Here is a 16,432-nt window from a genome sequence, read left to right on the forward strand (position 1 = left end):
ATTAATCCATACTTGAGAATGAAGTCCTTTGGTCTTGCTGGACAAAGAGCTCCTCATAATCGGTAGCACTGGTATAAGTCTTACCCATGCTCAGTTTATAAAAACACATACGCGCACAAATCTTTATCTGCGACTCCTTTTCTCTGCAAGACAGACAGCCCTAGACCAAAAATGTCCATTTCCAACAAGAAGGCGCTCTCCCTGCTTAACTCTTTCCTCTCCAGATGGTCACATACCTTCTTCATGAATTACCTCCTTTTATCAAAACAAGAAACATTGGTGCCCATTATTTAAACCAGTCATTACAGATGCCTACCTGAGAGGGACAATCAAGTTACTGAGCTATAGTGTCTGGAAGTCTGGTAGTTTCTCTGCATCTGCTGAGGGAAAGGAATTTGTGTCCCGTTACCCTTGGGTTCTTTTTGGACCTGAAGCCCATCCTGCAGTGATACAGGCCACTTACAAAAATCTCTTTCTTCTCTCTCCTGCTTAAATATATAGGTCCGTTTTCATTTCCTCAGAGTTTAACTCCTATCTCCTTCTGGCTCAACACACAGATGCATGTTTCATGCTCTTTTGATGTGGCTTTAGTTAGTATCAAAAGCCACCTTCAGACTATCATCTTTTGCCAGTAGTCTAGATCTTACTCCTATGACCTCGTGCTTACTTATTGGCGAGTCATCTGATCGTTGGGTAGAAGGAATGCAGCTTCTTACCGAACACTGGTATTTACTGCATTTTGAATCCTGACTTTCAGATAGTATGCTAATTTTACCAACAGGTTTCATTAAAAAGCACTCAGGTGTGAAACTTAGCTTGCCTAAATGTTAAGATTTCAAGTTAATGATTTAATGTAATAGTTGAGCCAGCACTTTGAACAGAGTCCTCAGTTTAAATAAAAAAGCGAATGATAGGGCGCCTGGGTGGCTCAGTTGGTTAAGCGACTGCCTTCGGCTCAGGTCATGATCCTGGAGTCCCGGGATCGAGTCCCGCATCGGGCTCCCTGCTCGGCAGGGAGTCTGCTTCTCCCTCTGACCCTCCCGACCCTCCCCCCTCTCATGTGCTCTCTCTCTCTCTCTCTCTCAAATAAATAAATAAAATCTTTAAAAAAAAAAAAAAAAGCGAATGATAATGATGACAATTCTTTAGCCCCTTTTTAATTTGGAGTTTTGGATACCTCTTGTGTATTTTGTTAAAACTCAAATCATCTGTCCAAGGCCATATCGGCCCAGTTCCAAAAGTGGTGCATTGCTGTCTTTCACACTTTATGCGGTGTAAGACATGGGGACGGTGCGGGTACTTCGATTTCAGTGGAAACTGCAGCGCAGTAAGCACACAACTTGCTCTGGGCTGCTGTGTCCGCACCAACACTGCTGCATTGTCTGTCTGTTGTTTTAGACTCAACTACCCCCTTTTGGGAGACAGCTGGATGTGGTGAGCAGTTGATATAGGAATTGATTGGTGACTTCAATAACAACACATTTTAAACTGAACCACAAACTGATTCAGGGGCCAGCCATCACTCAGATCGTGTGCAGGTACTTAGTGGAGCATCTGTCTTGTGCCCCCATTAGGAGGAAGTGAACATGTGTTAAAGCACATTCTTGGGTTAGGATCTTGGCTCAAGACCCCAACTGTGAGGTCTTGATGTTCCCTACCTCACGGGACTTTCATAAAGAAATGAGCTAACACATGCAAAGTGCTTAAAACAGTGCCTGACACATGACAAAATGTGATTTGTTTATAGGTGACACCTGAGCACTGTGCTTGGTTCCCGGTATAAACCCAGGTGACTGCTCCCAAAGAGTTTGTACAACACAACTGAGCAGGCAACATCCAAATGACTGAAAGAATTATGGGCAAATCACAGTATCTTAGTTTTGAAAGGGATCTGATAGGTCTCCTAGGAGAACTTACCATCTGAGGTGTCTGCAGCGTCCTCAGTAGATGGCCTTCTGTAACACAGCATAGGGTTTACAATGTATGCTGTTGGCAGGGCTTCCAGCCCGTGTGAAGCAGCGCCCTATGAGCTACCTGTGTGCCGGGCTCACGGTCCTTCATCCCATAGGCTCAGCCTCTTGTCTTCACCCTCAAAATGTCATGAAATTTCAGATTCATCTGTGTGGTTACGTGCATCAGTAATTCATTCCTTTCTACTACTGGGTAGTATTCTACTCTATGGACATACCGCAGTTTGCTTATCCATTTACCTGCTTATGTACATTTGGGTTGTTCACATGTTGGAGCACATAGGTATAACATCTGCTATGAACATCCTTCTGCAAGCTTTTTGTGGACATATCATGTCCATTCCTCTTGGGAAAATACCTAAGAATGTAACCGAGTATCATAAGGTAGGCACAGATTTAACTATATATAAAAGAAACTGCCAGACTATTTTCTAAAGTGGTCATACCACTTCACAACAGTAAATGGGAGTTCTGGTTGCTCCGCGTTCTCTGAAACACAGTATTATTGGTGTTTTTAATTTTAGCCATTCTGGTGGATGTAAAGTGATATCTCATAGTGTTTTTAATTTGCATTCCCTGATGACTAATTATGTTGAGCATTTTTTGATGTGCTTATTGAACCTTTGTATATCCTTTTTCTAAAGTGTCTGCCAGATCATTTGCCTATTTTTAAATGAAATTGTTTATATTGAGTTCTTTACATATTCTGATTGCAAGCTTTTTTTCAGATCTATATATCATATATACATATTCTTTTTTCCTTTTTTTAAAAAAATATTTTATTTATTTATTTGAGAGAGAGAAACAGAGAAAGCAAGGGAGAGCATGAGCAAGAAGGAGAGGGAGAAGTAGGCTCTCTACTGATCAGGGAGCCCAACGGGGGGCTCCATACCAGGACCCTGGGATCATGACCCAAGCCAAAGGCAGATGCTTAATCGACTGAGGCACCCTCACTCTTCTCTTTTCTTGTATTAATGCTGTCTTTTAAACAACAACAATTTTTTATTTGATAGTCTAGTTTACTTATTTTTTGTGCCTAAAAATTACCTATTCCAATTTTGTGAAAATATTTTCCTATGTTTTCCTCTAGCAGCTTTATGGACTAAGCTTTTGTATTTTCATATTTCATCTCAAATTAATTTTTGTGTGAGGAGGATAATGAGGTCCATTTTTAGTCACATGTTTAGCCATTTGTTTCAGAGCTATTACAAAAAATACTACCTTTTCCTTTTTTGAATTATCTTGGTATCTTTTCAAAAATCAATTGGCCAAAAATAAATGAGTCAATTTCTGGGCTCCCTCTTCTGTTTCAATAATCAATTTTCTATCTTTATACCAATATTACACCATTTTGATTATTATAGCTTGAAATCCAAAGCATAAGTTGTCAACATTGTTCTTCTTTTCATTTAGTTCTTTTAGGTTCTTTGCATTTCCTTACAAATTTTAAATTAGCGGGGCACCTGGGTGGCTCAGTTGTTAAGCATCTGTCTTTGGCTCAGGTCATGGTCCCAGGGTCCTGGGATCGAGCCCCACATTGGGCTCCCTGCTCAGCAGGAAGCCTGCTTCTCCCTCTCCCACTCCCTCTGCTTGTGTTCCCTTTCTCGCTATGTCTCTGTCAAATAAATAAATAAAATCTTTTTAAAAAATTAAAAAATAAATTTTAAATTAGCTTGTTAATGAAAAAGAAAAGAGTCTGCTGGAATTTTGATTGAGATGGCCTTGACTCTCTAAATCAATTTGAGGAAGATTGATATCTTAATAATATTGAGCCTTCCAATTTGTGTATTTAGTTTAATCTTCTTTAACTTCTCTCTGCAATGTTTATTTGTTTTAAGTGTACAGGTCTTACACATATTTTGTTAAATTAATCCTTAAGTTTTTTTAATAAAAAAGTTACTACTAAAAGAATACTTAAAATTTTTCAATTTCCAATTATTCTTTGCTAATATATAGAAATACATTTTTTTTTTCTTGTATATTGACTTCGTATGCTGTTATCCTGTGACCTTGGTAAACTCATTTATTAGTTCTAGTATTTTTTCTTTTAGTAGATTCCTAAAGGTTTTTCTATACCGACTATCATTCATCTGTGAATATAGTTTTAACTCTTCTTTCTGATATTTAAGACTTTTATTTCTCTTACTTAACCTAGTACACTGGCTAGGACCTTCAGTCTTATTCCATAATGCTGAATAGAAATGATTATAATGGACATACTTGTTTTCTTCCCAATCTTAGTAGGAAAGTGTTAAGTCTTTCATTGATAGTGAAAGTACTATGTTAGCTGTCAGTTCTTTGAAAACATTCTTTATCAGGCTGAGGAAGTTCCCTTCTATTTTAATTCCTTTTTGAGTTTTTACATGAGTGGCTGTTGAATTGGGGGGGGGGCATCTTTCTGGCACAGTATTAATCATAATATTCCTTTATCATCCTCCTAATGGCCATAGGATCTATAATGACACTCTCTATCATTTCTGATATTAGTAATGCTTTGTTTCTTTTTTATGGAAATTAGGAGTTTATTAATTTTATTAATGTTTTCAAAGAAATAACTTTTGGGAATCAGAGATGAGCAGGATATTTCTTTCTAGTTTTGGTTTTAGGAATAGGAAAAATGAAGGTTTGTTTTGTTTTGTTTTTGTTTTTTTAAGTCCAAATTCAGAAATGTAATTAGGGATGAATTTGGGCAGCCATGGCTTTAAAATAATTTTGGTAAAATACACATGCCATAAAATTTAGCACCTTAATCATTTTTAAGTGTACAGTTCAATAGTGCTGACTGCATTCACATGTTTGTGCAGTCAATCTCTAGAACCTATTCATCTTGCAATACTGAAACTCTATACCATTAAATAATAACTCCCTAGTCACCCTCCCAGCCCCTGGCAACTGCCATTCTTTCTGTCTCCATGAATGACTACTCTAGCAATCTCATATTAGTGGAATCATATAGTATTTATCTTTTCATGACTTGCTTGTTTCATTTGGCATGATGTCCTCAAGATTTATCCATGTTGTAGAATGTGTCAGAATTTCCTTTCTTTTTAAGGCTGAATAATATTTTATTGTATGTATATACCACATTATGTTCATCTATGCATTTGTCAATGGACAGATAGGTTGCTTCCACCTTTTGGCTTTTGTGAATAATGCTGCTACGAGCATTGGTGTGCACGTATCTGTTTGAGTCCCGGCTGTCACTTCTTTTGGGTATATACCCAGAAGTAGAATTGCTGGGTCACATGATAATTCTATTTTTAGTTTTTGAGGAACTGCCATACTGTTTTCCACAGCAGATGCACCATTTTGCATTCCCACCAACAGTGCATAAGGGTTCTAATTTCTCCACATTTTTGCCAACACTTGTTATCTTCTGGTGTTTTTTTCTTTTGATGGTAGCCATCCTAATGACCGTGAGGTGGGAAAATGAAGTTTAAGCCATTACATATATTTTCCAAATCCTTATATATGTTTCATCTATTAAGGAGGTTTTAATGGAAAGGATTCCTGTACTGGGTGAGAGCTTGAATATGATCAAATCTAATAGAATATGAACTTTCTCCTTTCTAATTATTTTAAAGTGGTCTATATTTGTTTCCATCAATCTGTGCCTTTAAATGCGAGTAAAATGGTTTTGCAGATAGAACAAAACTCATTCTAGCCTCCTTGAGGCTCCCTTTGGTGGAAGAAGAACAGAAATATGTGCATGTCTTCTTCTTTGATCCTTGTTCATTTAGACATGTATCACCCAAAAGATGTCATGTTGTCTAGGCCATATCACAGTTTTAGAATCACAGAAAGGAAAGCCAATACAAATCTATTTTGAGAAGCAAAATATACATATTTCACATTATCTTTTCATATTGGAGGCATTATTTCATTATTTGCCACTACTGGGCTCCCTTTCTCATGGTCGTGTCTTCAATCCTTAGCACTTAAATTTTTTAGGTGTTCTAAATTAAGTACATTCATAAATGTTTACAGAATATATTGAAGGGAAATAGTGCATTTGCAGCAGTCTAAATATATGGTTTAGATTCAGAGCAAATTAGATCACACAGTAACTAGGCCCCACTTAACCTTTATATTTATCTTTACTAAGTTCAAAGCTAAATTAAATGCCTTCTGAAACCCTCAAGAGGAGTGTGGCTAAAATACAAAGAATGAGGATGAATGCAGCAAAGTCTGAACATTATAGAATCAAATCACTTTTTCTTTCACCCAAAATGTTGAAAAAGTATCATTAGCTGAGCTTTTATTACAGAATTCCTCTTAAAAAACACATGATAGAAAACAAGCCTGGGAGAAAAACATCTTTGCATTTCTGGTGTTTAATACAGCATCCAGCACTTGGTAAAAACTGCATTAAATAAGTAAATGGTTGAAGGCATTAATCTATGTTTCTTGACTTTCAGGAAACTGTCCTGACATTAAGGACAGAATTCATCCAGAAAATCATGGCCAAAGTGTGATGTAATAAAGAATAGGTCTGGTTTTTGTTCTCTATTCCTTGCACAGAGCTTCAAAACCATTTGAATTTCCTGACTGAGAGTCAGGTGTCTGTTTTGCTAATGAGGTGACTCCAGGGAGGGGCTGGCCACACTAAAAAGACCAAGCAAGTATAGAGTTGGAACTTCTAGCCCTATTTCCTACCCCCAACCTGGGGGAGAGAGGGGAGAGAGATTGGAAATTGAGTTCAATCATAGTTAATGATTTAATCAATTACATCTATGTAATGAAATCACATATGAAAACTCTGGACACCCATGCTTACTGGAACTTCCTAGTTGGTGATCTTACTGATGTCCTGGGAGAGTGGTAGACCCAGACTCCTGTGCTCAGAAATCCCCACACCTTGCCTTATAAGTATCTCTTCAGCTGGCTGTTCATTTGTATCCTTTATAATAAAATGGTATAGGTCTTTCTTGGATTCTATGAATCATTCTAGCAAATTTTCAAACCTGGGAGAGTTGTGGGAAGCCTTGCATTTGTAATCATCCAGGCACAAATGCAGATGGCTTGGAGACACCTGAAGTTTTGTAGCTGGCATTTGAAATTGTCAGTCTCATGAGACTGAGCCCGTAAGTTCTGGAATCTTCACTAACTCTGGATAATGTCAGAATTGAATTAAATTGTAGCACACCTAGTTGGTGTCAGAACAAACAAAATCAGAAAGAATCCTAATGCAGCTTGACTGTTTGCAGAGAAGTTACTTTGATATGGATCAATGGAAAAAATTAAACATTATAACACTAGGAAACATGGATTTTATGAGACAGCTATATATAGCAGAAAGCACATTGAAAGTAGGCCTTAATAACTACATAGCCTTGGAAAAATCACTTGACTTTCAGGATTCCCAGTTTCCACATCTTTGAAATTGAGGATAATGATGCCTACCTATAATGGTTAATTTTATGTGTCAACTTGGCTGCACCACAGTGCTGGATATTTGGTTAAACATTATTCTGGATGTTTTTGTGAGGGTGCTTTTGGATAAAATTTACATTCAAACTGGTGGACTATGAGTAAAGCAGATTGCCCTCTAGAATGTTGGTGGGCCTCATCCAATCAGCTGAAGGTCTGGATATAACAAAAGACTGACCTGCCCTGAGCAAGAGGGAATTCTGCCAACAGAGTGCTTTCAGATTTTAACTGCAACGTTGGTCCGCTCTTTGCCTGGGACTCCAGCCTGATGGCCCACACAGAGGATTTTGGACTTGTCAGTTTCCCTAATTGTGTGAGGCAATATCTTAAAATAAATTTCTTTTTTTTTTTTAATTTTTAAAGACTATTTATTTATTTGAGAGAGAGAGAGAGAGAGAGATCAAGCATGCAAGTGGGGGCAGGGACAGGGGAGAGGGAGAGAATCTCAAGCAAACACCACACCAAGCTCGGAGCCCCACACGGGGCTTGATCCCGGACCCTGAGATCATGACCTGAGCTGAAATTAAGAGTCAGATGCTCAACCAACTGAGCGACCCAGGTTTTATTTATTTAAAATAAATTTCTATCTTTATCTCTATCTCTGTCTCTATCTCTATCTATCTACACACACACACACACACACACACACACACCATAGATTCTGATTCTTTGGAGAATCTTGACTAATATACCACCTCACCTGACTATTGTAAGAATTAAATGAGGTGTCACGTATTGAAAATTTTGTAATTTTTAAAGCATTTTAGAAATTTACTTTGTAAATTTTAAAGTATACAGCATTATAAAACATAAATATGGTAAAGTTTGCCTAGTACCTGCATGTAATGCGTACTGAACGTTGTTGAGGTTTTTGCAGACACATGTTAATGTTGACAAATGTGGTCTCAGATCCGAGTTACAGATCAGCGGATTTGAACTCTCACAGAAGAAGCTATCAGACAGCAACAAGTAGAGAGAGGAGCCTCCTGGACTACTGTTCTGGACTCTAGAGCATCTGTTGCTGTAGCAGGTAAACACTGTGTGGACTGGAAACCACGGCTTAGTTGGTTTGATTCAACTCATGTACCCGGTGACTGGCACAGTGCTTTGCATAGTCATTGTTCAGATAGTTGCTAAAGAACAAGTGACTTTTATGTAAGTGATCACCCAAAAAGTACAGCTTTACAACAACAAGCGCTTCAACATATAGTGTGGAGGGCTAGAAAGTATGTATGTGTTGAATCTGGTTGTGCCCTCGGAAGAGTTAAATGCCAATTAATCACGTCCGTATGTTAAGTTAAAAAGCTGGAACCTTGGTGTGGCTGGGGGTAGGCCAAAGCCACAGACTCAGAATGCCTCAGTGAATAAATCCACAGGCGGACCTCACTCTCTGAAACTAACGGCTTTGCTTTCTTGGACCTTTGCTGAAGTTTGTATAATAGCAAGGTGCAAATATAGCTTGGAGGATACTACACTCAATGAATACTTTTCAACTCCCAAACAGTAAGTAGAATGCTATTTAGCAGCATAGCAAACACTGCCCAGTGTCACTTGTCAATTCAGATCTCTAGATGACAGTTCTTGTAGCAGTCAGTGGCCAGTCTGGATTGCATTAACATGCTTTTCAACTTTATGGATTGTGGTTTATGCGGGCTGATATTTTGAGACTCGGTTGTGGAAGAATATGGTTGCTTTCAAAACATTCTAGGCAAAAGCTTCAGTCTGAGAAAAGAGACCAGACTTCTTGTCTTGTTGGCATTTTGGGAAGTATGTCATCATAATGATTTTTCCAGTGTCCTCTGGATATGGCCAATAAGAGGAGAGAATATTAAGACAGCCTGCCTTCAGTGAAAACAACAGTGAGATAGCATTTCCACTTATAAAATTGGGAAAAGCTTTTAAAAATATTACCCAGTATTACTGAGAATATACCCATAAACTTCTGATTGGAGGACCAATTGGCAAAAAAAACAAAAAAACAAAAAAACCCACAAAATCTTAAAAACATACATATCCTTTGACTTCACAGTTCTACCACTAAGAATGTATCCAAGAAAATAATCTTATCTCTGCAATGATTTATGTGAAACACAGTGTTGTTTGTATTGGTGAAAAAATAGAAATAAAATGTCTCATCATAGAGAACTGTCTAAGGAATTTTGCTACCTACATTTAAAGGAATAGTATACAACTGTTAAAAATAAGGTTGTAGAAGAATTTATGACATGGAAATCTGTTCATAATCAATTATTAAATTAAAAAGCAGTTTACAAAACAACTATATATAAAATAACTCTATTTGTATATGTATTTATTTGTAATGTATATGAATATACATTAAAATGTTAATAGCAACTATCTTTGGCTGATGATTTTTACCATCTCCTTAATTCTCCCCCTGGCAAATTTTATATAATAAATATTATACTAGCAACGGAGGGGGGAGGTCACTTTAAGCATTTAAAACAAAATGAAAAGCCAACAAAAACCTATGATGAATTAGAGTTTACTAACAGAAGGGTAAAAATTTTACAGTGCTATGATTGAACCCTGGCACAGTCCGGGACTTGACATGCTAAGGCAGTTAGTTTAAAATAATTTAGAGAAGCCCTGATGATACAGAATGGTCTTACAAGTTTTTGCTGTTTCCATTTCTTATAAAGTATTTTCTACCCACACTGTGCCAAGCCTTGTACAGCATGAAGTCCAGAATAATGCAGGGAGGTGGCCTGACACTGTCTTGCAAATGTCAGCACACAGATCCACCTTGGCAACGGGAGGTTTCAGCCCATGAGCCAATACTTTCCAGGCCACTAAAATCTAAAACTGTGTCTATGGAAAAGTAAATAAAGAGCTGGTAGCCTAGCTCCATACACAGACAGATCCATCAGTGGTTATTGAGGGCAAGTTAGAAATGTCTGGGACCAATCCTTAGCCTCTGGGGAGTGATGATGTCATCTCTGACAGAACCCTGCCTTTTTCTCAAGTGTCCTTTGCTGTCCATGACAGAACGGATTGGAGGAATCATCTGGTCTATTCATGTCCACCCTCTGCCACTACTCGATGCAGCTGGGTAGTGGATTTGAAATTTTAAAAAGACTGATGGTGAAAATGGGGCTGCCAGATAGATAGTTGAGTCTGAATGAGGACCCAGCATGTGAAATGTGACACTTTTCCTTGTCTGTCTCCAGCTCTTCCTACATCGTAACAGGAAGAGTCAAAAATATATTTATTTTTCCCACAAATGAATGAGTCAGAGACCTGGGCAAAAATGAGGTTTAAACTTGAAATCCCAAAGCGAGCCATCAGTGACAGGACAGGGAAGATAGTTCCAGGCTCACTTAAAGCTACTCTCAGCAGATTCCCCTAGTAGCTGATGCCGCCTTGCCTGGATGGACGTTTTGAATTACACAAGTCTAGCATAGTCTAGAAAAATGACAGTGGCCTGAAGTTTAAGCACATAAGCTGCAGAATGACAAGTCCAAGAAATATGCATTCTTGATAGTCTCCCATAGTCCTTTAAAAACCAATAGTGAATCCAAGCGAACTCACCCTTATGCATCACTAGTATGTCTATTCTCAGAGTTAAAAAAATCAAAGATCGTAAAGCATTTCACAACCAGAGATTCCCCAGGTACTTCCCCAGCTTACCATTCTTCCTGGAATGCGAATGGCTGGGAGATCACCGAACACACAGCCCATTAGCCTGGCTGACTCACCTTGCTGTCGCTGGTCTTCTGGAAGCTTCAGTTTACAGGTGTACAAACTGTTAAACAGGTGGCTTCTGCCTTTTCTTTGTATGGTAGACATGGTGGTGGCAATATGGCTGTGACTCCAGTCTCACTAAGGCATTTCCTTCCCTTGGTCAGTCACCTAAAATGGTCCTCACCAGGCACCCAGAGCCACAGAGGTACATGCAGATCCTGTCCGTGAGTGTAAAACATTTACCTCTCTAATAAACTTCCAAGCGCTTCCAAGTCATGACTCTTGAAATAAAGATTTACCAGTGTAACCTCCCCTACAAATAAAGATGCCAATTCGTTTGGATAAAAACACAACTTAATTCTTCTTTCATTTCAAAGCACTTTGAAGCTTCCCGCCCCCCTCCTCCCCCAGTGTAAAATGCTACAAAATAACTATTTCTAACCAATTACCGTTTTGGCAATTTTTGACTCATCTGCTGACATGAACCTAATGCCTCTGGTATTTAGAGAGGACTGCTAGAGTAATAGACACAAAATTTAAAAAGTGCTGCTGAGTTAAATCAAGTGATTTCTAAGCCTTGTCTGAGTTACCCTCCGTGACAGCTGAAAGTGAACAGTTCTTAAGGGAAGCTGAAGGAGGAGGAGCCGAGTGAGCTAGGCTGATTAGCATAAAGAGGCAGGCAAGAAATGTCATTGGAGTTGCTTTGAATAATAGTGACCAAAGCAGGGATTCTAAAAAGATGCCCTGATGTTACAGTAATCACATATCTGACTTCTGCTACTTTGTAATTAAAACAAAAGCTCAGAGCAGGGGTTTATACCGCATGGATATTCATTTGCACATGCAACATCTAAAGGATATCATCGGAACGGGTAATGAGCTCATGGAAATATACTGCTGGAACTTTCAGTTTCTGTAAATACCTCTGAGTCTTCAGAAGGGAGCAGTTATAGGGCAGCCTGCCTGCCAACACAACTATCTGGAGTTCTGGAAGACAAATAAACACATAAAACATTATCTTTCCAGAAATCTACCTCTGTTTCCCCTTAGACTCTCTATTTCCACTTCTAGGTCATAAAACAAAGCTTTTTCCAGGGTTTTCCTGTGCTGAAATAGCATATTTCATTGAAATATTCATTGAAATAATAGAATATTTAATTATTGTTTAAAAAACAAACCCTGAACACCTTTCATTTAACTGGGAACCCTGCTACCTCTGAAGTTGTAATGAATGCTAGTAGATCCTGCCCTTTAAGATTCACAGCTCTGTAGATTCTGAATGGAGGTGGTGGGCTGGGACAAAGGAGAAAGGCAGAGTGTTCAGCCTCAAAGTCTGGGTGCTGCAGCTTCCTGGACATATTGGAAATTGGTGCTAAACTTGACATCTTAACTAGGTTACCCCCTAGCCAGATCTGGGTGCGTCCTCCTTCTACTTTGACACAGTTAACAACAATTTCCCAAGCATACTCTGAGTTATGAAAACTCTTATGATCTGTGTGATTGCTCTTTCACAATTACTATTATTTATTAAACTGTTTTCATCATTTTAATAGTTTACCTATTGCAGTTTTAGGTCTCTCACAGTGCAACAGGTTATAGAAGTATGTAGCTGCTTGGAAAGAGATTGCTGTTACTAGAGAACCATAGTTTCTGCTTTAATGGTTGGCATTTATCTCCTACAGTCATGGTGGAAGGCTGGTGAAGGCATAAAGCTATTGATATTCTATCAAGTTGTGGACCTCACTAATAAGCCTATTATTATATAGGTAAGTCAAATAACCCACAAAATTGTAAGCCAGCCCTTGAGAGAAATGGATTCTTAAAAAAAAAAAAGTTTTATAGTAAGAAATTTAAAACATATATGTGAATAGGTGGAAAGAATAGCATAATAAGTCCTGTGCACCATCACTTGGATTCAATCATTATCAGCTCATAGTCAATCTTATTTCAAATCTGTCTCATCACAGCTACTCCTGCCCCCTACCCCACCACTGGATTTGAAGCTTCCCAGAGATTGTTGCATTCATAAATATTACAATAAGTATTTCTAAAATGCAAGGACTTTGAAAAATAGAGCCATAATGAAATTGTCAGCCTTTTAATATTTAAACACAATTCCTTAATGTAATTGAATATTCAGGTGGTGTTCTTATTTTCCTGATGTCCCATAATTTAAAAACAAATTTACATTTTGTTCAAATTGGGACCCCAAGGTCCACACACTGTCTTTAGTTGATATGTGTCTTAAGTCTTTTTCATTCTGTAGGTTTCTCTCTGAGAGAAAGTGTTGCTTAGAGATTAATATCTACATTTACCCTGATTTATGTCTGATTTTTCAAGGAAGCCCCTACGTGCCTCCATTTTCCTTATTCATGGATATAAAGCTGAGGAAAAGAAGGGAAAAGGAATAGTCAACTAACCACAGAGGCTAAAACAGACAGCTTTCTAGCCCTGGCACTCCATTAGTGTACTGTGTAACCTTGAACCAAGTACTTAACATCCCTGAGTTTGTGTCTTCATTTGTCAAATGAAACAAACTTCTAGTAAGCAATGCAAGAAATTATTCAACACTCATTCTGTGAATATAAAGACCTGAGAAAGGAGAAAGAAATAGATTTAAACCTAAAAATATGAGTAGGATTTGGGAGTGCATTTGAAAATCTAAGCCCTCGATTTTTAAACCTGGTGAGTAACTACTCTGGGAATGTCATAAAGATAGATTCCTGGGCCCCAACTGCAGAGTCGGAGGTATGGGGTGGTGTCTGAAATTAGATAGATAGATAGATAGATAGATAGATAGATAGATAGATAGAGATAGAGATAGAGATAGAGATAGAGATAGAGATATATAATGGACACATAACATGGTGTAATTTTAAGGTATACGACATGGTGATTTGATACGTTTATATTTTGAAAGATGATTACCACTATAACATTAGCTACCACCTCCATCCTGTCACATAATTACTTTTTGTGTGTGTGTGTGGTGGGAATGTTTAAGATTCATTCTTTTGGTAACATTCAAGTATATGATACAGTAGTATTAGCTATAATCACAATCCTGTACGTTAGCTCCCCAAACTTGTTAATCTTGTAACTGTAAATGTTTGCTCTCTGACCAATGTACTTCCCATTTTCCCCACCCCCAATCCCTGGTAACCACCACTCTATTCTGTTTCCCTGAGTTTGACTTTTTTAGATGGAATATTTTAAAAGTCCTCTTATCAAGGTAAATAAGCCTAATCCCCTTAAATAGATCTGGTTTACTCCATTATTTCATTCATTATATCTTTCCCGAGGGCTGATGAAACCAAACAAGAACTCCCTACACATAGTTTCCAGTGCCACAACATAAGGGACTAGTGACAATACTAGGGGAGACTTGTCACCTGGTTCCTCTGTGTCCCACGGTTGTGCATCGAGTCAGCACTGGGCAGTGACCCTATGATTGACTGAGTTAAGGAGATTCCTGGGCTCCTACATTGCATGTTGGGTCACATGCCTGCTCTGGGAGGAGTCTCTGTTTTGACTCACCAATTTCCACTGGAAATAAGCCAATATAGCTGAAAGCAGTGTTTTTACAGGAATATATAAAATAACACCAGCTGTATCAGCCATAGTAAGAATCCGCTATAGTAAGCCATAGTCTTATTTTTCAGAAACACTACCAAGTTAGTAGTTCATAATAGGCATAATATACTTTGCTTTTTGATTGTAAATAAAAGCAAGGAGTCAGCCTATAGAAAGTGAAGTCTGGTTGAGTCAAAAAAGAGGTGAATAATTTGGCATTTTTTACTTGCAATTTGATTAAAAATGAAGTAGAATTTCTATGAAATTCAAGCTTTGTCCCTTGTTGACTCTCTGTGATGTCAAAAAGATGCCACTATTGAATGCAAGCTGGTACAGCCACTCTGGAAAACGGTATGGAGGTTCCAAAAGACGTTAAAAATAGAGCTACCCTACGACCCAGCAATTGCACTGCTGGTATTTACCCCAGGGATACAGATGTAGTGAAAAGAAGGGGCACATGCACCCCAATGTTCATAGCAGCAATGTCCAAAATAGCCAAACTGTGGAAGGAGCCAAAATGTCTTTCAACAGATGAATGGTTAAAGAAGATGTGGTTCATATCTACAATGGAATATTACTCAGCCATCAGAAAGGAGGAATACCTACCATTTACATTGACATGGATGGAACTGGAGGGGATTATGTTAAGTGAAATAAGTCAATCAGAGAAAGACAATTATCATATGGTTTCACTCATATGTGGAATATAAGGAATAGTACAGAGATTCATAGGGGGAGGGAGGGAAAACTTAAGGAGAAATCAGAGAGGGAGAAAAACCATGAGAGACTCTTGACTCTGGGAAACAAACTGAGGGTTGCGGAAAGGGAGGTGGATGGGGGGATGGGGTAACTGCGTAATGGGCATTAAGGAGGGCACGTGATGTGATGAGCACCAGGTGTTATACGCAACTAATGAATCATTGAACATTACATCAAAAACTAATGATGTACTCTATGTTGGCTAATTGAATTTAAATGAAAAAAAATACCACTATTTTTGTTGGTCTGGATTCTTCCTTCTTTCCCATATTCTCTTTGCTTAACCTGTGTCTTTGTACTCTCAGGGGGTAGAGTGGAATGACATGTCACAGGTAAATAATCTTATCAACTAGTGCGTTTGGGGTAGATACCAGAAAAATTGATATTTTATGATGAGAATTTATAGCTCAGAAAGCACAGTACTTGGTTGAATAATATAAATGGTCCTAAGTTTATAAGGTTTTGTCTTTCAGCTGAACCACGTTTAAAAAGTAGAAACACATGCATTGTACATTAGTATGCAAGTGAGTTACTTGTTTAATTAATAACCTGCCTTGTTTCAAAAGTATTTATGATATTTAGTGTAAAAGTATATCTACTCTTTGAAAGTCTTCAGACTGCTTTGAATGACAAGTATAATATAAATAAAAAGCAGTAGTATTGCATTTATCACTCTTATCCTCAAAGAATAGGATAAAAGATCCTCAACAGAATGCAAACATGAAAACCATGAGCCCTCCTTGGTCAGAACCTCACTATGACCTCCAAAGCACTGCAGGATTATTACACGGTCATTTTAGTTCAAGACTGACGAACCAATGTTCAGACTTTAGATTCTCTATTGATTTTAAATAACAGATTTTCTGCTCCTTTATATCGTCACGTGGTAGTTTTTTTTTTTTTTTTTTTCTAAATCACTCTTCCTTCCACCAAAGACATGGTGGAGGAGAATGTTGAGTTTCAAGATCTCACAATGGCTTATGCAACGTGTATAT

The 16,432-nt window shown here is 38.1% G+C and overlaps 1 protein-coding gene across 7 annotated transcripts in view; it reads right to left on the bottom strand.

The window, feature by feature from the left end:
* Positions 1 to 16,432, bottom strand: part of RANBP3L (RAN binding protein 3 like) — a 268,002-nt gene that overhangs the window by 31,767 nt on the left and 219,803 nt on the right. Inside the window, exons 1-2 of one of the 7 annotated variants that reach the window (XM_078066643.1) lie at positions 11,555 to 11,713; positions 11,120 to 11,323 (exon numbers count right to left, since the gene is read on the bottom strand). The exons of 3 other annotated variants lie outside the window; for them this stretch is intronic. In XM_078066643.1, the coding sequence (XP_077922769.1) occupies positions 11,120 to 11,210 (91 nt within the window). In that variant the 5' untranslated portion in view covers positions 11,211 to 11,323; positions 11,555 to 11,713. Of the gene's footprint in view, positions 1 to 2,210; positions 2,316 to 11,119; positions 11,714 to 16,432 lie in introns of those variants that run through there. 3 more of the 7 variants (XM_078066642.1, XM_078066641.1, XM_078066639.1) reach the window with 3 other exon arrangements.

This window comes from Halichoerus grypus, chromosome 2 (genome assembly GCF_964656455.1).
Source record: "Halichoerus grypus chromosome 2, mHalGry1.hap1.1, whole genome shotgun sequence".
Lineage (NCBI taxonomy): Eukaryota > Metazoa > Chordata > Mammalia > Carnivora > Phocidae > Halichoerus > Halichoerus grypus.